The following is a 20933-nucleotide window of genomic DNA, read 5'->3' as shown; positions in this document are numbered from 1 at the left end:
TTAGGGCTTCGAATGCAGTTTCATCTCAGTGGTCCCAGTTGCATTGCCTTGATCGTTCTAGACATCTACTTACTATCAACTTCACTGAAAACTTATATCTCCAGTTTGAAACGTAGATAGGCAGCGACTGTAGTTTGACCAAGTAATATCAGCTACCATATGCCAGTAACTAGATAATGAATTCATCTACCGACGTTACCATGTCATTCTCGTCAAGGCTCTGGAATCCCTGTTATAAATAAAACTCATTTGACACCTTACTGATTCCTCCTCCTCCTCGCTCCTCACAGCTCTTCCAGCCCACGGTATCATTCTTAACGCGGGCACTTGGACCACTTTCCGGATTTATACCGGAGGTCGAGGTTGCACCTTCTCGACATGGGGGATGGTCTAGCCCCGGGATACATCTTCCACAGAGTCCAACTGTGCATCTTAGCAAATCGGCATAAACTGGCATGTCCCGCCGGGATTTCGATGGTCCCATCTCTGTTGAGTATAGCGTCGTGACTATCGGATTTCAGCGCAGACGGTTCATGTGTGCCGACAGAGTATTTTGGTCCAAAGGAGAAGAACCGCTGAAACCAGTAACCGAGAGAAAAGGCAAGGAGCGCAGGGAATGTCGACCAGAAGAAGTAAAAAGGGCAGAACGACAGCGTAAAGCTGTACAGCCGTCTGGGTACAGGGCAAATCACAGGGCTGAAACTTCACAGCCATCGTTCTGAAGGACAGCGTGGGAGCTGTGTCTTCATCCTATCGTCTCTTTGGGATACTTTCCGCTTGATTTCCCAAAGCTATTCTCCAGCCATACTCCATCCCCGAATCTCAACGCGTCCATGTTCAATTCCACGTTCAGTATCTGATAATTCGCGACTGGGTCATTTCTCTTGATGTATGGACCCTTCAACATTGGATTTACTGCGGATGATCGCCGAAAAACACAGTCGTTCTTACGTTGGAAGCGAAAGTCCCATACCCATGTGGATTGGCAAACTGGTATNTATGGAAAGGGGAAATAGTGCTTTGCTATCAAAGACAACTAGTAGCCAGCATTGGTCCAGGCGCTGATGAGGAGATGCGAGGGATAGCTGGGTGTTCATGATTTCGGGAGTGGTGGTCTAGCGTCCTCAGAGAAAAGGTGCCTATTACAAGGGGCACACCTTGGAACATCCATCATAAGTGACCCTCATGTATTTAGCCTCTTTTCGAGAAGTAGCGGGGACGAATCTGACTTATGCGCCACGCGTAACATCTCATTCAATTTGTCGCCGAGATCAGGATCGTGTTTGGCTTCAGATCACATATATGACGACGGGATAGCCTGGGGGGAATAGACGTTGACGTGCTGTCATGGGATGGCTCTTGCCTGTAAGAAACCTGTGGTGCCCGTCCTAGCAGTAGCGTCTGACGATTTGAGAGGCGAAGAGGTTGCGAGGTATGAAAGGGTTATTCAGTGTTTTTAATAGCATAATATCTCCTCAGCCGCAGGTGGTGAGAAAGATTTCGATTATGCGGCCTTCCTTGTTATGGTGCGTCGGTTTTGGGTAGGCGAAAGTTGCCATGGCATGCAAAGGAGTCGCTGATAGGATCGTATGGAGAACACAATAAAGTTGACCGGAAGGAAGAAACTTATTAAGCAACGTTTTGCGGGGTGCTTCTCAAATCGTCAAATCGAAAATGATAGAGAAAAAACAAACAAAACAAGACATTGAAGGTGCAAGTGAACGCGGAGGGGCATATACTCAAGCGAAAAAGGCCTCATCGGGCCACTGAGACATGAGGCCACCGAGTCAGTTCTCCAGTATGAGCAGAGCTATCTCGCATTTCGAGCCCGGCTTAAGGAAAATGAATGGACATCGGACTGAGGCGTGAGCGATAGTTCACTCACTGACCATTCACCTACACCGTAAATGCCTTCGACCTAGTCAAGGCCGAAATGCACGTTTAAGCGTGCAGCTCTTTGTTTTTGTTTAACAACACATTGGTGGCATATGAAGACTACTTCCGTGTGGCAGTAACAGCAAAACGCCAATAAGATACGAGACAGGACTCGTGCTCTGCTCGTACAAGGAGTAAAACTTGGCTACATCCCAGAATCCAGGCTTCAGGCACACTCAACAAGTCGATGGGAGATGGCGTCAGCCCGCGAGTAGCGCCGACACCACTAGACTGGGGCCATCAGACAACGTGCATGCATCAACCCCTCCTCCATGACGTATGACGGCCAGAGTGCTTGAATATCCCAGATTGCTCTTCCTGTCCTGCCCGTCACGAATGGGGCTTATGCAAGTCACTTCTTAGCGTGAGGGGATGGATGATCTAGAGGTCTAGCTGGGGGGAAACTGCACTGCATGACGGGCGCAATTGGATGGACTAGTCTACTCGTACGAAGCCTAGTTGGGTATAACGGAGTTTGGCGGTTTAATATTGCTAATATGGAGCAGTAATGAGAATATGCCTGGGATACTTAAAAAGCTAGATAAAAAGCCTACACGGCACCAACTGCAGCATGATACAATCCGCATCAAGACTATCATAGAAGAAGCTATTTCCCAACTACAACTCAATATTTCTCAAGATGGCATCAACGGTTATTGACAATCCAATCCCCAGCGCTCGCATGGCCATCCCATCCAAGCTGGATAGACAGCCTGACAAACCCACCATCGTCGATATCCGCCAGGATAAAGCAGAGCTCAGCATGCATGACGAGATTATTCAAGGACTTCAAGCAGACGAAGGAAACGAAAAGACTCTTCCGACCATGCTACTCTACGACGAGAATGGGCTGCAGCTGTTCGAGGCCATAACTTTTCTTGACGAGGTTATACCAGACTCCAGCTGGACACAATGACACTTTTGAAGCACTCCAAGAAACCACTCCTGACACTGTCCAGTACTACCTGACCAATGTCGAAATCGAGGTCCTGGAGACTTGCGCCATCGACATCGTGCGCCGGATCCAGCCAAATTCCATGCTCGTCGAACTGGGGAGCGGGTGCTTTCCTTTCCTCATCTATGCCAATCGTTTATCGTAACAAGAAACTGACGATATATTTCACAGTAACCTGCGTAAGACTTGTATCCTTCTCAACGCCTTTGAGAGACTCGCCCGACCATGCCGTTTCTTCGCTCTCGATCTCTCTCTCCCGGAACTGCAGCGCACTCTATCTGCTCTTCCTGAATATAGGCATGTCTCGGCTGTCGGGCTGCATGGTATGTCCCACTGGTATAAATATTTCATTTACGCGAAGAGCTAATTCTCTCCAAAGGTACGTACGACGACGGCCTCACCTGGCTTAAACGCTCCGAGAACTCGTCGACCCCCAAGTGCATCATGAGCTTGGGCTCATCCATCGGAAACTTTGGCCGTGCCGACGCAAGTAGCTTCCTGGAGCATTTCTCCAAGATCCTTATTCCAGGCCGCGATTGTTTGCTTATCGGACTTGATGGGTGTCAGGATTCTTCTAGGGTGTATGCATCTTCTCTCCCTCTCCAACTATGGATAGATGGTCATGGCCCCATGTTTATGATCCACGAATAAAAACTAAACTCTCGATTTTTTGGTATACCAGGTACAAAGCATACAATGACGAGCGCGGCACAACTAGACGATTTATCCTGAACGGGTTGGTGCACGCCAACAGAATCCTAGGAGAAGAGGTCTTCAAGGCTGAAGACTGGGAATACGGTACGATACAACATTTCTTGCACCACTGAACGAGTTGATTTAAGCCACGGCCTTGTTAGCTAACTATACCAACCCCAGTGGGCGCCTACGACAAGTCCGAAGGCCGGCACCAGGCGTTTTACGTTCCCAAGAGGGATGTGCAATACGGCCAGATCCTCATCAAGGCAGGCGAGAAGGTCCGTGTAGAAGAGAGCTACAAATACTCGCCGCTGCAGCGGGCTGCGTTGTGGACCGGGGCTGGCCTGCGTGAGTCCGCGCGTTTTGGGGCCGAAATGGGGGATGTCCCGTACTGTGAGTTAACAACCCTGGGCTTATGTTTATGCTGCAGAGCTGAACCGGAATCTAATTGGAATCTAGTTATTCACCTGTTGACCTCATCGCATGCTGGTTCGAGTAGGCAGTAAAGGGACCCATGATTTGGGCGACCTCCTGGGACAAGGTGAAGATTGTTGATACTACGTCGTTGATTACGTACACTATGAGTAGGCTTTAGATGATAGAGCAGGTAATTGATTTTAGTATTTTTTAATTGACCCACTGGTGTCCGTTATAGTGTAGTGTTCAAAGGGAGGAAATCCTTGGAGACGAGTGGCATGGATGGTTTACTACACAAATGCCTGTATAAGGAGCACATATCTATTGTATTAATATAGGGTATCACGAAGTGCTATCTGAATCTGAATCGAGAACTTCCGCAAGCCATCTACCGGCGTGGAAGAGTATTTCGTTAGACTCGGACCCTAGCTCGATATTGGACTTTTCAGATTCCCGAGGAACAGAGATAGGGGAAAGGGTGACTCGATCTTTGCCGAACCCACTTTCCCTCCCCCAGAAGCATGCCCGGCGCATGACGTCTACCATATCAGCAGCCTGATTGGAGAGGACCGTGTTGTTTTGGTTTCGTCTGCGTTTCGGATGTTTATGGTCGGGATGATCAGCGGATTCGCTCTCCGGTACTGAGTCTGTGGGCTCGTTTGTGCTCTGTTTGGAATGTTGATGGGTGAAAAGACGGACCCAGGGCAGGGAAACTTCGAGGCGTTCGACAGGTTGGCGGCTATACCTACCAGGTGGTCCACTGGAGCCGTAATCCAGCCCGTATGGAGGCCATCGGGAGAGGGCTTTGCGGCGACGAACTAGATGGTTATTGTCATGATTTGGGTGCTGGACGTTCAACTCTTCTAGCTTATCGTAAAGATGGTCATCTGGGATATATGCGTCCCATAAATCGCCGGGTTCTTCGTCATGCTCATTCGACACCCGAACAGGGATAGGATGCTCGGGCCCGGTAAGGTATTTCGGAAACGCCTTTGGAACATACTTACCAGGCGAGCGGAGGAACAGCATCGGTGAGGCAAACGAATCAAAGTATCGTTCCTGTGTCGCGAAAAGTCTCTCCCGAGCTTCCAGTAGGGGAACCAAATCTTTTGGCACCTGTCGTCTCCTGGAGGCGTCACGAGATGCGGTGCAATATTCATCTAAGGAAGTCCAATCGCAAACAGGGTCTAGGGCAGCCATTGAATGAACAGAGCGAGGTTCCGTGAGCGCTAGCATAAGGGCTAGAGAGCCTCCGATATGTGTGCCGAAGAGGCCGATGCGCTTTGGTTGGAGATTCTGCATGACCCAGTCGAATCCAGCTAGTGTATCATGAACCGGTGTCGGGTAGTGGTAATATAAATTCCTTGGTTGTGTGTTATCGCCGACTCTTAATTGTAGCGGAACCTGGTCCTCGTCATATGGTATTTCACCCAAACGGTAATCGATGGTAACCACAATAGAAGACGTCACGTCCGCCAGCACCCTTGCGGCAACAATGTTGTCCGTGTTATGGCGGAACGGGACATTCTTCGATTCATTAACCAAGGCCGGGACAGATGAATCATTCCCAGTTTCAATTGTCGGCAAACTCTGGAATAGTGGCCCTTGTGGAAGCCGAATAATTACATTCGCAGTCGCCAAATTCACAGGCTTTGGTTGAACCACACTGTCAATAGTTAGTATCATCATTATGCTGACTATTATGAAGAGGGAATAATATATACCTCAGGGGAACATATCCATTTCCTCCAACAGGGACTTTGTAGACATCCCGAGTGTACGAGGACGCGAACCTCGCAGACCCAAAGAATTGGTGGCAACGGAGACTCGGTGCGACGTGAGGTATCCGATATGTTACTTGAGAGACTCTGCAAAGCCGCACGCGCCGAAGTGATATAAGCATTGATGGACCTAAATGTCGCATATCACCGTATCGTCATGGTGCTGGGCCAGATGGTTGAAGGAGCCGAGGCGCAGGTAAATAGCATGAGACTACGGTATGAGTAGTGAAATGGATAGGCGCTAAGCTGCTTTAGGAAGTATTAGCCACATTATCCCTAGCACAGCCATAGCTCTCTACTCCGTACGGACTATATTTTTGCAAAATGGAAAGATGTTGGGTTTGAATCAAAGAATTGTATATTGAAAATGTGTATCGGCTTTCAAATTAAATAGGAGAGTGTTACACGCTATATGTAAATTTTGGACGCCAAAACGCAAGACAACAGGAAAACCAGGCCTATACATAGCGCTCTAAACAAGCCATAGTAAATAATATAGCAATATGGCACATTCACTCGAACTGCATAGCAAATAGTCGCGATCCCTTCTCTGAAGTTGCACTGACTGCTGGATCATCCATGTCAAGCGCTGCCTCGGGCTCAAACTCCGGGACAGGACGGACGACCTCAAGTGACAGCATTTCGTCTTTCGAGTACACCCGCATCCCAACCACACAGACCGCGTTCCACGGGTCAGTTTGGGAAGCGAGATCATCGCAGAATGACGTTTGCGTACTGGGAGCTCTTGTCACGGGCTCTTCAGGGGGCATGTCGATCTCCGAGTCAAACTCGAACCCTTCCAGCAGCTCAGCGTCACGGTTGCGGGTGTGGCGGCGCTGACGGCTGATGGAATTCGTTGAGCGATGGCGACTGGTATGCATGGAGAATGTATCGCGTGAAGAGCTGGGTGTAGGTAGTGCATGAGTTTCATCGAATTTGATGCTCGGGACCGAGCCATTCTTCACCGGCTTGGCGTCAACGCCGTTTGTGTGACCGTTCAAATCCAATGGTGACTCCACGGGACTGTCCTCAAGTACGCGCTCGGTTTCAGGCTCCGGGCTCTTGCCGTTTATATGGAGCCTGGACGCTTTTGCGGCCAGTCGCTCCTCAGCTCTCATTCTGCGAGCCATTATCTTTTGTTCGCGAATCCACTCGCGTTGCAGCCTCTTCTTTGTCTCGTCGCGCAGTCTCTTTCGTTCTGCTGCCTTTCGTTGGCGTTCGCGCTCCTCACGTTCTTCCCTTTCCGCTTCAGTTTCAATGACAATACCCTTGGCGTGGGCTAGGTCATAGGAGAGGCCAATTTGCACCAGCTTCTCACGTCGCGTAGGTGCTAATTCTCTGACAGCGTCCTCCGTAGATACAGCATCATGCTGACGATAGGCCGTAATTTTCATGAGGATGTGATAGGTTCCAGGTTCCAGATCGACTTCTGCATTGGTGGACCGAGAAATAAGGCAGTTGTTGACACTTCGTACAATATAGTCGTTTTCACCCTCCCGCTGAAGGCGGAATTTCAAGACAAAGTTATATTCCCCGATGAGGCCCTTGAAGTAGCGTGTGTCCAGCTTTTTCGATGTTAGCTATGCTTGAAGCGTAGTGCAGAATTGAGACTAACCTGGGATAGAACGAGAATAACGGGGCCTGGCTTCGTCACTTTCAGCTTGAATTTGGTAGTATGGTAGTCTGCGGACCAAGGAACATTCAGGCTCGTCCACTGTTGCGTAATTGTCCATTCCGGTCCAAACAGACGTGTTCGATCGAAGTGTTGATACTTCTTCAGCAGGTCATCGTATGATATCCAGAAGAACTGTAATCTCAGAGTCAGTACAAATAAGCACTCTCAGGGCAGCGAGACGTACACCATCGTTACCAAACTTGTGGTCAAGCTTCTCCATCCACTGAGGTGTCCATTGCTCGGAGCCATCGCTCCATGGGCCACTCCATTCTTTCTTTCCCCATGGATTCCTGATAAGTTATTGTTAGCGAAGCTGACTAGGGTAAATTCTTGGTTTTCCATACCGTAACTTCACCAAGCGCACTCCGTCAATCTCCCTGACATCCATGATTGAGTAGGAGTGATTTTCTGAAATACCCTTCCTGTCCTTTGGAGGGCTGGGATGATTCGGGGTAAGCCAATCCGAGTACAGGCCCGTGCCGCAGCCAAACAAGAACTCCTTGTTGACCTGCATGAGCTCCTCATTCCAGAACCTATCCTTGTCTAGGATATTGTTCGTAAGAATATCAGACGTGACACCGCCAGTCAAGTCTTCAACTGCCTCACTAGAAAAAGATTAGCGAAGTTATAATTAATTCACGAGGAAGATTTACCCAACGAAGCCACCCTCAATGGCTGAATAGTCACCATGCGCCTTGGCATACGCCTTCTCCAGTAAAGGAAGCCAGGTCTCATTTTCATCAACGCATTGAGCGAAGTAAAGTGCCCGCGAACCCGTTTGGAAAACTTTGCGGTATTCCTCCTCGGCGTCCTTTCGGTTAATGTCGTCCCATATGGGTCGTTCATCGACCGACTCGTCGTAGTCAGCGGCGCGTAGGTAGAGCTTGTCATCCACAATACATTGCTGCCAGTCGCCGTCTAAAAATCATATTAGATAACTGTACCGACTGCTTCTGGTAACCTTCACTCACCTCTGTAGAATACAAAACCATAGACCCCGACCTGCTCATCTCGATGAACACAGATCTTGTGTATCAATTCCTCTTTATTTCCCATGGTGCAAAGCGCAGCCATGAACCAACAGTCGCCGTCACGCCCTTGGCGTACATCCGAAGCGGTCGGCCCATTAACATAGAATTGAGGCTTTTCAAAAATCTCCTAAAATCGCGGATGGCCTGTTAACTTTGTCGTTTACGTCTGTAATGTGTGACAGCTTACAGTAACCCTCTTCACACCCTTAGGATGCATATACATATTATCGTTGTCAAGGCCGTTCAAGCAGTTTCGCGGCCCATTTTTGAGGTCCATCTCGATATCGAAATGCGGATCGGTGTATCGCTGATTGAGACGCCTGCATTCTTTTGCGATTCGCTCGACGGCCCGGTAGCATTCTTTGATAGCTTGTTCATAGGACTTCCCCGCACCTTGCGCCTTGACGACCCCCTTGGGAATCCGCGCGGCCTTGGAACGAGCATACGGGTTGTCTGGCAGAACAGTGTACACTTTACCTGGGAACCTGGAATTGAACTGCTCCCAGAATTGCTTCAAGTTTTCCTGAGGTGGCTGTCTAGGTCGCATTCTGCTACCGGAGCGAGACGACAGCGGCGGAGTGAAGACCATGTCTGGATAATCATCTTCAACATCCAAATTCGCCATGGTTGCGAAGGGCAGATGAACACGAGAAGGAACTAGTAGATGTCGCTATGGAACAAAGAATATTGGAGTTCAGGATAAGAGAGAGAAAAAAGTTGGGAAAATTGTTGGTAGAGAAACGAAGACGAACAGCGTGAGCTCCGTTCTCAAATAAGCTGGTATCGCCCGTTGCAGCCCCGCATGCTTTGGCGGCTGAGTAAAAGTGGTTCGAGCGGACATCGATCTACTCAGAAATCCAATATCACGGCCAGCCAATCGGCATGACTGACTAAATTCTGGACTCTCAGCGCGGACTGGACAACCGACAGGCAGGTCGCTCGGTGTTTCAGATGCAGACGATGCTTGGCTTGACGAGCCTATGGCCCGCTAAGGAACCCACGTTGATCAGCCGGGGCTGAGCATGGGTGAGAAAAAATAGCACCTCACGGTTGCAATTATTAAACACGAATACGTCGAATTCTTAGAAACCAACCCTGTATTTTCCCATTAGAACCACGCTGACGGGCTGTGGTGTCTCGGAGACCAAGGGGCCAAAACTCTGTGAGCCGGGAATCTGGCCAAAGGCTGGATAATTGCGTCTCCAAGGTCGGACTGCATGAGGGGACAGACGACCTGACTGGTCGCCGAAAGGAAGACACGAGTTCACTGTGCCCGGATGACGGACGCAGCCAGCGATTGAGGCGTTCGCAATTGAGACGTTGACTGGTTCCCAGCCGGAGGAGAGTTTCCCAAATTGTTAAACTCGCATGATTTAGCGCAAACTTCGTGAAGACCTTGCCTGAAGATTGTTAGTCGCCTGAGGCTGTGCCGGGGGTCGAGCTGAAGGCTGGACGGGTTTGGCAGGGCTGAACGGGCGTCAGCCAATAATCACGCGCTGAATGCGAGAAGGTCGCGAGGCCGGCGTTGCCCGAGCCGTTTCCCTCCCTCGCATCATGTCAAAGGAGCGTTAGAGTCGCTTGGAGGTCCCATCGATCAATACAAGGAGCGGACGTCAGTGCTGCTAGATAATGCGTGATGTCGACAACTTGTGGTTGAGTGATGGAAGTAGTAGAACCTTGGAACCAGGAGTGGGCGGAGCGGGAGGGGCCAGACAGTGGACACACGTGCCGAGATGGAGTCACTGCCGCACTGGCGAAAAGACAAAAAAAGGCCCTCCATGTCGGACCGCAGACTGCAGGAGTGCAGGTGGCCCTGGGCAATATGGACGCATCTAATCAGTTCCCATCATTCTCCGCCACTCCTCTGTCACTTCCCTCGCTGCTTACGAACTTAGTTGAAATGGGTATGCACTGCAGTAAATAGGTACACCTGAAAAGAAAAAATAAAGTCCTTGGAATATCCATAGCCTAATTTCTTTCCTGCCAAGTCACTCCATAACGAACGCCCCCGAACAAAAGAAATAAAAGAGAGAGCAAACAAACAAGGCACGGTACAGTGTAACAGGACGCCGGGATTAAGGGGTGAAGCCGGTCGGCCCAAGAATTAACGTCAGCCGCATCGTCACCACCTGCAAGAATCCCGGTTCAACCCCTGTCGGCCACAGCCATTGGTATACGAACGTAGATTACATATAAACGAAACTCATGAGTCATTCATTCAGTGAAAGCCGTTGCGTCTGGTGCGACCAGAATAGTACGAACTGCCGTGCTGAAAGTAGGGGTGCATGCAAGCCTGTTTGGCTGAGAGGCGACGGGCTGGGTCATATTCGAGCAGGGCCTCCAGGAGGTCAAGACCATCCTCTTCGAGGCCAGGAACTAGGTTGTGTGTTTCTTCACGCTTCCACTTGGGGAAGGTTGGTTTGTAATCAGGGAAGGAGGTAACTCCTGGCCAGAGGGCCTCATCGGGAGTACCGAGTAGTCTAAGGATTGAAGATTAGATTGTATTTGTGTGCTGAACCGGGAAAAGCGATCATACCGGAAGATCTTGAAGATCTCATCGATTTCGGAATCTCCAGGGAACAGCGGCTTGCGAGTACACATTTCAGCAAAAATGGCACCGCAAGACCACATGTCCACACCGGTGGAGTACTGGCGACCACCTAGAAGAATCTCAGGGGATCGATACCATAGCGTCACCACCTAGGGAGAGCGTTAATGACCGACTCCTACTATCATGAAACAGCGGGAAATACCTCGTGTGTGTAGGTTCTCAAGGGAACACCGAATGCCCTTGCCAGTCCAAAATCGGCCAGTTTCAGGTTACCATCACGGTCGATCAGGAGGTTTTGAGGCTTCAAATCACGGTGTAGGACTCTGTGGCTGTGACAGTAACGGATACCCTCAATCAATTGTGCCATGAACTTCTTGACCATCGCATCTCCCAGGCCCAAGTTTCTGCTGAGAGAGGAACCGTCTGGCAAAGCCCTGCCGCGTCCACCCTCACTAACCGGCAGTGCTTCCATGTACTTCTTGAGATCGAGGTCAAGGAATTCGAAAACAAGATACAGTTTGTGCCCATCTGCATGGACGATGTTGAGCAGTCGAACAATGTTCGGGTCGTTCATTTCCTTAAGCAGAGAGATCTCGCGGATCGCAGTGCTTGGTACGCCTTCATCTTCAGCTTCGAGTCGGATCTTCTTCAATGCAACAATGCGGTTCGGGTGAGTGAGTTCACGAGCCTTGTAAACGACACCGTAGGTTCCTAGAGGCGCACAGCAGTCAGCACAAATGATGCATTGGGTAGAAAACGACCGATGCCCATATAGGCCAGTGCTAGAGCCGCAACAGGTTGAAGTTGTCACGTACCCTCGCCGATTTTCTCAATCTTCTGATAATTCTCCATGTTGATCACTTAACAGCCGCTACTTATCAAAATGACGCGGTACGATCGTATTTTGCCGAGCTCCGATGGAATTGGAACCAGTGCGACGTGAGGCAGAGTCCACCAGCGTCGTGGGGTGCAGGACACAAGTCACAAGTTCGACTGCACGGCAACAATGAAGGCCGTGATGTTGCCCGGGGACAAAGGCGCAGAAAAACAACCGCCGCGGAGGACAGGGTTCGATGGGGTCTGCGAGGGATGGGGGTATATCGAGCGGGGCGAGCAAGGGGAGAGACCCAAATCCCAATCAAGGGCTAACGATATCCGACGATAGCTGAATTTACTTACCTGGTCGGTCGAGTCGGGGAATTCCTGTTCAATTGAGGGAGAATGGTTTTCGTTTTGGCCCTCCTGGTGGGGGAACGAAACGAAGGCGGTCAACTAATTGCAGTTGTACACAAACAAACCCGCGTTTTGGGAAGGCGGTGGGCGATTAGCAACTTGACCAACAACATACGGAGTACACGAGACAAACACAGTCTACGGAGTAATAAGCTTCACCGTATTTAATTTTTCGCACAAGCAGATCTATAAGCTGACGGTGCTCTACTAAATAGGATAACCCTCCATAATAGCATCTGCGCTGTCCTTACGCGTCACTGTACCATCACCCGACATCTCACCCACGCTCTTAACAGTGGTGTCTGATTTCAAATTAATACCAGAAGGGCCAAGTACCCCGTTCTGAAAGAAGGTGGGCTCCGTCGCACAGGCATTCAAAATTTCCCAGACTCCGTCTATCTGTCCCAAGACTGGTTCATATTCGTCTCGTGTTAAGATTCGAAATAATTGAGGCTGCGAATGTTGCATTGTCCCTGATGAATCACGGCAAAGGACAACCTGTGTCCATTCATAACGCTCACCATGGGAGAAGTCACCACAAGCGATGACACGCAAATTAGGAAGACCGGTTGCGCCAAACGCCCATTCTGCGAAGCGAAGTAGCTGTTCATATATAGGCCGTGGCTCGTTGTCATTAGCATCATTAGCGGCGTAAATGTCACGAATGCGGTTTAGGTATGGATCCAAGGTCTCCTCGCCGGGTTGCTGATAACGCCCAGTGAAGCGGAAATGTAGAAGCTTGAAAGTGTGCTTTGCAGCCATGGGCTGTAATTCTGCTTTCTAAAGATGATTAATCGGCTCGTGTTAGGAAGGAGTAAAGGCGAATATATCCCGATTAGGGCTTACCAAGGAATCGGGACTAGCAAAAAGCCCAACGCCTTCCAACGCCGCTTTTCTGAGCCCACAGTCGATAAGGTCCCACCAACTTGGGTGGGAATCCTGGGGTGGTACTCCCAGTTGGGGGTGATGAACCAGCTGCTTCATCGAACCTGAAAATAGGGACAAGAACGCCGGGAGATAGATGGGTAGATTTGTCGAAATAAATAGTCGTTCAGGGCCTTTGCACGAGCTTAGAAATGCCTCGATCGGATGCCCTATAGTGGTTAGGGCTTCAGGTATGTTAGCCGCAAACTCAAAAGATCGAAGTTTGAAAACTCGATCTGATTTTGCGAGCCCTGTTAGCAGCCGTGGAGAGCCGGGGCAGTGTAGCAATTTCAGGGACTCCAGCTGTTCGAAAACGGGGGCGATCGCCATGGCTTCGTCTACAGTCGATGCGAGCGGGATGTTGAACAGTGATAGATGGCGTAGGCTGTCAAATTTGAGCACTGCCAGTGCGGAAAGACTGCCCCTGAACTCGTGAAATTGAAGGCGATTGTCCAATTCCAGAGACTGATTGTAGACTGCATCAAGGTCAAGGTAGACAAGATGAGCCGAGTTTGCTTTCATAGCTTCCAGAAGAATGTCCATATTTCCTGGACACATGCCTTTCCAGGTTAGGAAGCGTAGCTGCCTCAATTTGGGAAGCCCCGCTACTCCCACTGCTCGCTCGCATGTACCGTCGGTCAGTAACGATATGGACTGGATAGAGCATTGATTTGATGGTATGTATCCTGAGGCGCCAAGTACCTCATCGGGAATACAGCATCCTAGATTCCATCTGGAACTGGTCAGCAACCACTCCGCTCAGTCATGATATGAACACCAACGAAAAGCTCCGCAGAGAGTCCTTGCCAAGATTTCCAAATCCACCGAGAACATGTTTAGCCAAATTTTGCTGAGCCCTGTTATGCGATGCGCCATGGAGGGAATTTTTTGCTGCGTCATTACCGCATCTGTTTCGTCGCAAGAACTTAACCGGCGCAACAAACTGTAGGTCCTTGACGTACTTAAAGCTTTCGAAGCTGATCCTGGTCCCGTCTCTTTTGAGATATGTTTTTGTTTCGGGTATAGCCGGTTTTCGCAAGTCGTTTTCTCGAGCCCAGACGATGACCTTCTCGTACAACAGGGGAACCATGAGTTGGTGCACTCGCTTGGAAACCCGGGAGAGGCGTGCACGGTCCTTTGAACAATACAGCTTCCTAGGGTCAGCGTTATCTTTGGCGCTGGTGCATGGAGAACTAACATTGTGAGCCATCATGTGGAAGACTTCGCGTGGAAGTCTCTCGATGATGTTGAGACCCCGAACTGTAGATTTCTTCGTAATTTTAGGCATTTGAGAAGCTGGGCGAGGTCTTTATTGCTGGCGCTGGAGCCAGAGAGGTGCTGCCAATGATAAATCGGAATCCGAATTCCAAAATTCCGACAATTTTAGTTGACGGAGTACCGACGAGAAGAGGAGTGAACAGGAATGGTTTGGGATAATGAATGGCAATTCCAGTCCTGATGTAATGATGGATTTAGGCATTGTAGATGGCAAGAGCGCAGCGAAGAAATGAGCAAGGGAGATGGAAATGGCAGCAGAAGACCACAAGCAAAAGGAGGCGACATAGCTTTCGCACCGCAGCAGTTAGCATGTGGCACCTTCAAAAGATCAAATAAAACTGTAAGTCCTGGTCAAAATAATACAGAAAAAAACCATGTCATTTGCACTGAGCTCAACAAAGCACTTGGGATTGAACGGAGTTCAAGAGTCACACGCCATGACCCTCTCGACAGTTAACCGGCATGGCTGCCCAGGCGCCCGCGTGCTCATCCTCATGGCGGTCGACAGTCGTAATTGGTATTTTGCTGTGAATAGACACAGTCTCAAGGCTGAGCAACTCGATGTAAACCAGAACGTTGCCGATATTGGGCGGCCGATCCGAGTCCGGAAAAGGTTGCGCGGTTGTCTGGGAGGAATGTAAGAGGGATTTTTAAGAGAGGCCAGTTGGATCAGAGGTTGCCAAGCTGGCGTGTAATCAAATTCAGAGACTTGGGAGCCGCTGAGAGCTTGGTGCTCGAGTGCTGGAGGTTGAGGGACTTTTGGAGGGGATGAACTTGGGTTTGAGGGGCGAATCTTTCTGGAAGGTGTATATAGTTAAAATTGACATGGTGGAGTTTTGACAGGGATCACGAAATCGAGGTCGTAGCAGCGTGCATTTCATTACGTGCAAGGATTGTGATACTTGGGTGAAGGAGATATTGTGGCCTTCGCTTAGGGCTGCATTGGGATGTGTGCCATCCAAGCTTAAAGCTACGGACAGTGTATTTACATGCAAATTAAACTCACATTCTACTTATTATGCGGAGTAAAACAACATATTTGAAGGTACATGATAGAAGTAAGCTATGGTGGTACAACTTGAACCAGTTTACCATGATGCTGTGGCCGTTTGTAAGAGTAAAGTATAGAATTGTGGCAAAGGAAAGTCCTTATCCTTGCATTGTAGCTCGCCCAAATGGTCAAAGGAGACTGAATATTAAACATATGATCAGCGCACTTCAGCGTTTTTTGTAGCATGGATGACTTACCATCTGACTTGGCAATAGAATGAGCGGTACAGACCTAACCAAGAGCCTTTACATGCTCACTGCCTGCCTGCTTGGACCATGTTCCATCTGCACATCACAAACTCAGGTCCCCGAACAGCTCCTTCAGTTTATTCAACGCCTCGGGGTCCATACCCTGCTTCACCAGGCGTTTGAAACGCTCCTCCAGGGCGTTTAGCCGTCGTTCCCAGCCCTCGAGCTCTTCCTCCAGGTCCTTTGATTGCTCCGGGGCCTTGAACCGTTTCTCCCGGCCCATGAGCTCCTCTTCCAGAGCCTTGAACCGCTCCACAAGCGCCCCTAAAACGCCCTTCCCCATATCTCCGTAGATTTGACGAGCAATAACCTTCAGCTGAGACGCGAATGTAGTATCTTTATAGTGCTCAATAATTCCCGAATAGTTGACGCGGACAGCCAAGCAACTCCAATCGTCACACATCCCTCTGGAAAGACACTCGCCGGTGTTTTGGTACGACCACCAGCTAGGAAGCAGGCCATGTCTACTTTCCGCAAGGTTCAGGAATCGACAAAACTCATCACGGCTGTCAAAAACCCCTCTGTAGATACCGTCCGGGCTGACTTGTCTAGTGAGCACAGACCTGTCGTCGCGGTAAAGACGATAGGCATCAATGAGGAGTTTGTAGACCTCCTCTTTGGGGCGGTCATGCAACCAGGTGCGGTTGAGGAGCCTTCGGTAAGGGGAATGCATTGAAGCGCAGAGGCCATTGCCCAAAGAGTTGAATGAGTCGTAACTAGAATCGGAGTTCTCGCAGCAGGTTCTCTTGTGGCTTTCCCAGTTTGACTCCAGGCACTTGCGAGAGCAGTAATACTGGGTCTTGCATCTTGCACAACACACGAAGGTGGTGTCGTTGGACTCTTTTTCAGCGCAGACGGTACAGGTAATATCAAACATCGTGGGTGGGTTTGAGGGTGCAAGTGTTTCTCTGATGATGTTCTTAGAGGGCTCAAAAATCGGTGACCGCTTCTAGAGTAGGAAGAATGGAAGGAGGAAAAGGAAAAGGCGTGGAAAGGAGTGAGATGATAAATATAATGAGAAGGCGAACACCGTTTGTTAGGGACTGGCGCGTGAAGCAATGGGCATAAGCGAAGAGTACGCCAACGCAGGGCAGTGGAAGCTTTGTTTGTGGGGGATCTCTATAGACTGCCCTTTTTGTCTATGCTGCTTTGTGTAGCTGTGGTTTTTGGGGGGGGAGAGCAAACTGATTCTCTGATTTTATTGATTATTGGAGCGACGGACACCTAGAGAGCCTCTTTTATGCGGATGGATCCCGAAGGAGAAAGTTTCCAATGGGCCTCAATGCTAATCCCGATTTCTCATATGCCATGCCAATCATTTTCAGCTGCTTCAGACTGCCCTCAATGTTGAACCAGAGGCCAGAGCCCTCCCTACCCCGAACACGGTTGACGAACTGCTCGAGCTGATGGCGCCATGGGGCTCCAAATGGCTCTCCAGACCGATCACATCCAGCATCTTTGAACGTATATATCTTTCCAGACTCTTTCTTTGTCCATCGTTTGATGACTTCGTTGGTCTCTCCATCGACCTTCTTGATGATAAACTCATCTCCGATATCGCCACCAGGGAATTGTTCAGGGTAGCTTTGCGAATGCGGAACTTCATCTGACCCCGGGAGAGTTTGAAGTCTTCAGCCGGCACCTCTTTGTGGACAACGGTGGCTATGAATGTCGGGAGGATGAAAACGCTTGCACGCATATCCGTTACCATCTCGCCAACAGGGCCATGGGGGAACCTAAAGGTGGATCCAGCTGTCTCATCACAGAGTTCATTCAGCGGTGTCCTTCGAGCGGCGCATTTGGTGCATTCCTCTGGTTCAGCACCTATAATCTCCCGCAAGACGCACATCCCGTATGTCCCTAGGTTGAGTAGATTGCCACCACCGGTCTCATACCCAAGCTGAACGCTGGTCTTTGGGATGATATGTGATGGCAGCTTGCCAATACATACCACGTGGTCTAGGCTCGACTGATCGACCAAGGAAAGGAAGTATTGCCATGATGGTTGGAAACGGTGGTGCATTGCCTCGAGCAGAATTGGAGCGTTGGGCTTTTGAAGCATTGGTGACCGGCATAAAGCCACGGCCTCAATAGCGTTGACAGCCAGAGGCGTTTCCACGAGAACGTGCTTTCCCTTGTTTAGTGCTTTCAAGACCCACTAGCAATGCAAGCTAGATGGAAGCGGGATATAAACAGCGTCGATGGATGGATCATCGAGGATCGCTGAAGATAGCAGTCGGTTAGTTCGAGAGTTCACCAACCCGAGATTCGAACTGACGGGACTACCTTCATAACTCATGCATTTGGGGTGTACCGTGTTTGTCGGCATATGCAACTGCTCTATGCTTGTCGCGAGCGGCAACAGCCTGGACCTTCACCTCAGGGTGTGTTTTCGCCGGGTTGGTCAAGACGCTTTTTCCGGGGAAGAGTTAATGCTGTGGTCATTGAAGATACCATTGGCTGGCCCAGCGTTTTCCACTTTTGGACGTTCCTCAGGCTTTCGTTTTCAGCCTTGTGCACCGGCAGCCCCCTATGTTGGTCAGATATTGCGGCGCATTTGTTTTTGGGTACAACGTTTATAGATAAAGGTCGTCTCAGCTGACTTTCAGAATCTTCAACCCTTTTTGTTGCTTTTGAATTCCCTGTAAATTATCTTGGCGTGTCGTTGAAACTACTGCGCCTATTTTATCGAACCTTTTCAGGCTTCCGAATCTCTCTCTATCCCAAACAAAATTAACGGTCACTACTATGAATCACATTGTCGATTCTCAGGAGGGACTGATGCCTTTCGGTTCTCATGAAACCAGAATTCTGTTCTGTTTTTGTCAAAGGTCTTCGGCCTTGGGCTTTATTGCTCGCCTCATACACACAAAGTTATGCCTTAAACACTTCGGTAGGTAGGACAATCTAGAGGGCTCCAGCTCTCAGTACCCACACTATTGTCCTCGTTCAAACCAACAGTTTCTGTTCTGAGATGTCGAAGAGCTAACATCTCAGCCTGATGGCGCTGTTGTGGTTTAGTCAGCGCCATCATCCCAAGCCGTTTTGGAGACAAGCTGTGGAGGAAATTCGGCCCATAACGGCGTCCAACTCCACCACCCCGATCAAACTTTCGACGCCGAACCGAGCACCAGATGCAACCAAAGTCGCATTCCCGAAAACCTAGATCTCGCGCCAAAGGTGGACCCGCTTTTGTTTTCGTCAACACTATTGAGTGCCCTGTCGGCGGCCCACAGAACGAAGATGCGAGAGTTCTCGTCAGACGGCAGGCTGCACGGTCAGGCCGCAAACACCAGCGGACGCAAACTGTGGGCCATGACCAGAATGATACCCAGGGAGGATCTAGAGCATTGGTGCCCCGGGAAATCGCTGTGAAGCATGTAGTCCCCACAGAAGACGATGACAGCGTTGATCAGTCCATTGCCCCGCAGCCCTCACTCAGTGGGTATGAGGCGTTGAGGGTGAAGTTTAATTTTGACATTACCTATCTCGCAAGCTTTACAGATGTCGATTTAGGGAAAATGGCAGCTCTTCCTTTACAGAAAGAACCAACTCTGCTTTCGAGCCTTCTCCAGCAACGATCGTCCTCGTTCCTCAGTTTCCTCCCTAGTCGTTATGGCTTCAGCCCTTGTCTTGATGATGCCATGAACTGCCTTGCTGCGCAGGCCGGTAATTTGTTTGCCAATACGACAAGGACATCTACGATATCTGCCCTCTACGGAAAAGCCTTGAGAAGTTTACAGCATGCGATCACTGATGAGAACTTGTGCAAGGAGGCTGATGTTTACTGCGCAACGCGGCTCTTGACACTTTATGAGGTAGAATCTGTCTTAATTCCGTTTGGGCGCTGGTTATAACGGGGTGCTAGCTTATCAGTCCGCCTGAATCAAATCATTGGGTTCTTCATAACCGCGGGGGAATAAGGTTGCTTGAGTTGAGAGGGCCTGAAAACCATAAAACGACATTTGACCGGATGCTTCTCAAAAGCGTGGCGCCATCTATCGTGAGTTCGCAGGACCCGTTTGAATGCTAGTTTGTTCAACGGGCTTTGTTTAGCTACTGACTAACGTTTTACAGCTCTTGGATGAAATGTATCTAATGCCAGACTGCAGCATGTTTGAAATACCTGCATGGCAGTCCATTTTTGAATATGCATCAGCATGCGAGGCAGACCATGACGCAAGTCTTTGGTGGGAGTTTTTTCGACTAGTCTGTTTCGTTACCGGCGTTGTGACCGAAATGAGACACATATTCACAACCTCGCTTACCCAGTTCGATTATCTAGAAAGGTCCTCAAAAGTCCTCAACCGAGCAAGATGGGTACGAAAAATGTTCCACGAGGGCCACGTCCGTTACCAAACTAGAGAGCCATATCCTTTATCCCTTTTCGATCTCCCCATCACAGCGGAGTCGCCCGACCGCATTAGGCTCCGTGGGTTCTATTTTCACCCAAAGATGCAAATCTGTCGGGCAATTGCAGCTGTTTCACCTGACGAGACAGAGCGCGCTGCGGCAGAAGCCGAGGCACAAACGGCAGCAGCGCAGGCGTTGTTGATCCAACACGCCACTGTCCAGCTGGACCCAGCCATGTCATGGTATTTCAGGCAAAAGAACCCCTTTGCCCATTCTATTATAAGAACGAGAGTGGAATGGGCATCCCATAGCAAACTGCCGTGGGAAGAGCTACGGGATGATCTGGCGCAGCGGTGGTTGAAGTGGCATTATTCTTGGAGGGTGACACATCTTTCCGAGTCGCTGGAAGCCGAGTCTGATTAGTTATATACTTGTAACAATATCGTGAGTTTATCATGTGTACTACGTCCCTTGTAGCAAACCATCTGCTGGTATACTCCTGGCTCACTCAGTGTCGGGTATTACCGTATGGGGCGCAGCCGAGACGAGCCCAGCCGCTTCGCATGCCTTCAGCAGCATCAGTGCTGTTCAGTTCCTTCTAGGCTTTTTTTCGAAGATGCAGAGAGCCTGTCCTTCTTTATAATCTCTAGCAACTGATATTGTCGTAAAAAAAAATCCAGTTCATATTACATACACTTCCATTTCGGTTCTATGGTGGGGTCATTAGCCTACGGCTCCTAGAGAACGTGGGTTTCTATGTTTGGAGTCTCCCAGATCGTCAGTATACTTATCATATACGGTGCTG

The 20933-nt window shown here is 49.6% G+C and overlaps 8 protein-coding genes across 8 annotated transcripts; 3 read left to right on the top strand and 5 right to left on the bottom strand.

The window, feature by feature from the left end:
* Positions 1–2617: 2617 nt before the first annotated feature.
* On the top strand, positions 2618–4092 carry ASPSYDRAFT_154258 (class I SAM-dependent methyltransferase; the record flags this gene model as incomplete). The annotated part of the gene is made up of 6 exons (XM_040842349.1): positions 2618–2821; positions 2895–2995; positions 3062–3213; positions 3270–3471; positions 3573–3688; positions 3767–4092. 6 exons carry the CDS (start codon positions 2618–2620, stop codon positions 4090–4092), a joined length of 1101 nt encoding a protein of 366 aa, XP_040701502.1.
* A 253-nt stretch (positions 4093–4345) lies between these two features.
* Positions 4346–9115, bottom strand: ASPSYDRAFT_59160 (calpain-like protein; the record flags this gene model as incomplete). Its single annotated transcript, XM_040849648.1, has 8 exons — positions 4346–5669; positions 6301–7349; positions 7400–7591; positions 7644–7749; positions 7804–8064; positions 8113–8377; positions 8431–8617; positions 8678–9115. 8 exons carry the CDS (start codon positions 9113–9115, stop codon positions 4346–4348), a joined length of 3822 nt encoding a protein of 1273 aa, XP_040701501.1.
* Positions 9116–10708: 1593 nt separating this feature from the next.
* nimX (cyclin-dependent serine/threonine-protein kinase CDC28) lies at positions 10709–11893 on the bottom strand (the record flags this gene model as incomplete). Its single annotated transcript, XM_040842354.1, has 4 exons — positions 10709–10970; positions 11027–11190; positions 11244–11752; positions 11857–11893. The coding sequence occupies 4 exons, from the start codon at positions 11891–11893 to the stop codon at positions 10709–10711; spliced, it is 972 nt and encodes a 323-aa protein (XP_040701500.1).
* Positions 11894–12481: 588 nt separating this feature from the next.
* ASPSYDRAFT_90977 (uncharacterized protein) lies at positions 12482–14486 on the bottom strand (the record flags this gene model as incomplete). The annotated part of the gene is made up of 3 exons (XM_040852416.1): positions 12482–13054; positions 13121–13931; positions 13981–14486. 3 exons carry the CDS (start codon positions 14484–14486, stop codon positions 12482–12484), a joined length of 1890 nt encoding a protein of 629 aa, XP_040701499.1.
* A 47-nt stretch (positions 14487–14533) lies between these two features.
* ASPSYDRAFT_1180148 (uncharacterized protein) lies at positions 14534–15117 on the top strand (the record flags this gene model as incomplete). Its single annotated transcript, XM_040840355.1, has 2 exons — positions 14534–14816; positions 14842–15117. The coding sequence occupies exons 1-2, from the start codon at positions 14706–14708 to the stop codon at positions 15115–15117; spliced, it is 387 nt and encodes a 128-aa protein (XP_040701498.1). The 5' UTR covers positions 14534–14705.
* A 701-nt stretch (positions 15118–15818) lies between these two features.
* ASPSYDRAFT_90976 (zinc finger MYND domain-containing protein) lies at positions 15819–16652 on the bottom strand (the record flags this gene model as incomplete). The annotated part of the gene is made up of 1 exon (XM_040852415.1): positions 15819–16652. One exon carries the CDS (start codon positions 16650–16652, stop codon positions 15819–15821), a length of 834 nt encoding a protein of 277 aa, XP_040701497.1.
* Positions 16653–17013: 361 nt separating this feature from the next.
* ASPSYDRAFT_59158 (uncharacterized protein) lies at positions 17014–18806 on the bottom strand (the record flags this gene model as incomplete). Its single annotated transcript, XM_040849647.1, has 4 exons — positions 17014–17319; positions 17340–17920; positions 18090–18187; positions 18766–18806. The coding sequence occupies 4 exons, from the start codon at positions 18804–18806 to the stop codon at positions 17014–17016; spliced, it is 1026 nt and encodes a 341-aa protein (XP_040701496.1).
* Positions 18481–20778, top strand: ASPSYDRAFT_205288 (uncharacterized protein). The gene is made up of 4 exons (XM_040843880.1): positions 18481–18668; positions 18797–19593; positions 19644–19778; positions 19853–20778. The coding sequence occupies exons 2-4, from the start codon at positions 18910–18912 to the stop codon at positions 20549–20551; spliced, it is 1518 nt and encodes a 505-aa protein (XP_040701495.1). The 5' UTR covers positions 18481–18668; positions 18797–18909; the 3' UTR covers positions 20552–20778.
* The last annotated feature ends 155 nt before the right edge of the window (positions 20779–20933 follow it).

This window comes from Aspergillus sydowii (genome assembly GCF_001890705.1).
Source record: "Aspergillus sydowii CBS 593.65 unplaced genomic scaffold ASPSYscaffold_7, whole genome shotgun sequence".
NCBI lineage: Eukaryota > Fungi > Ascomycota > Eurotiomycetes > Eurotiales > Aspergillaceae > Aspergillus > Aspergillus sydowii.
This window is presented reverse-complemented; position numbering and strand designations above follow the sequence as displayed.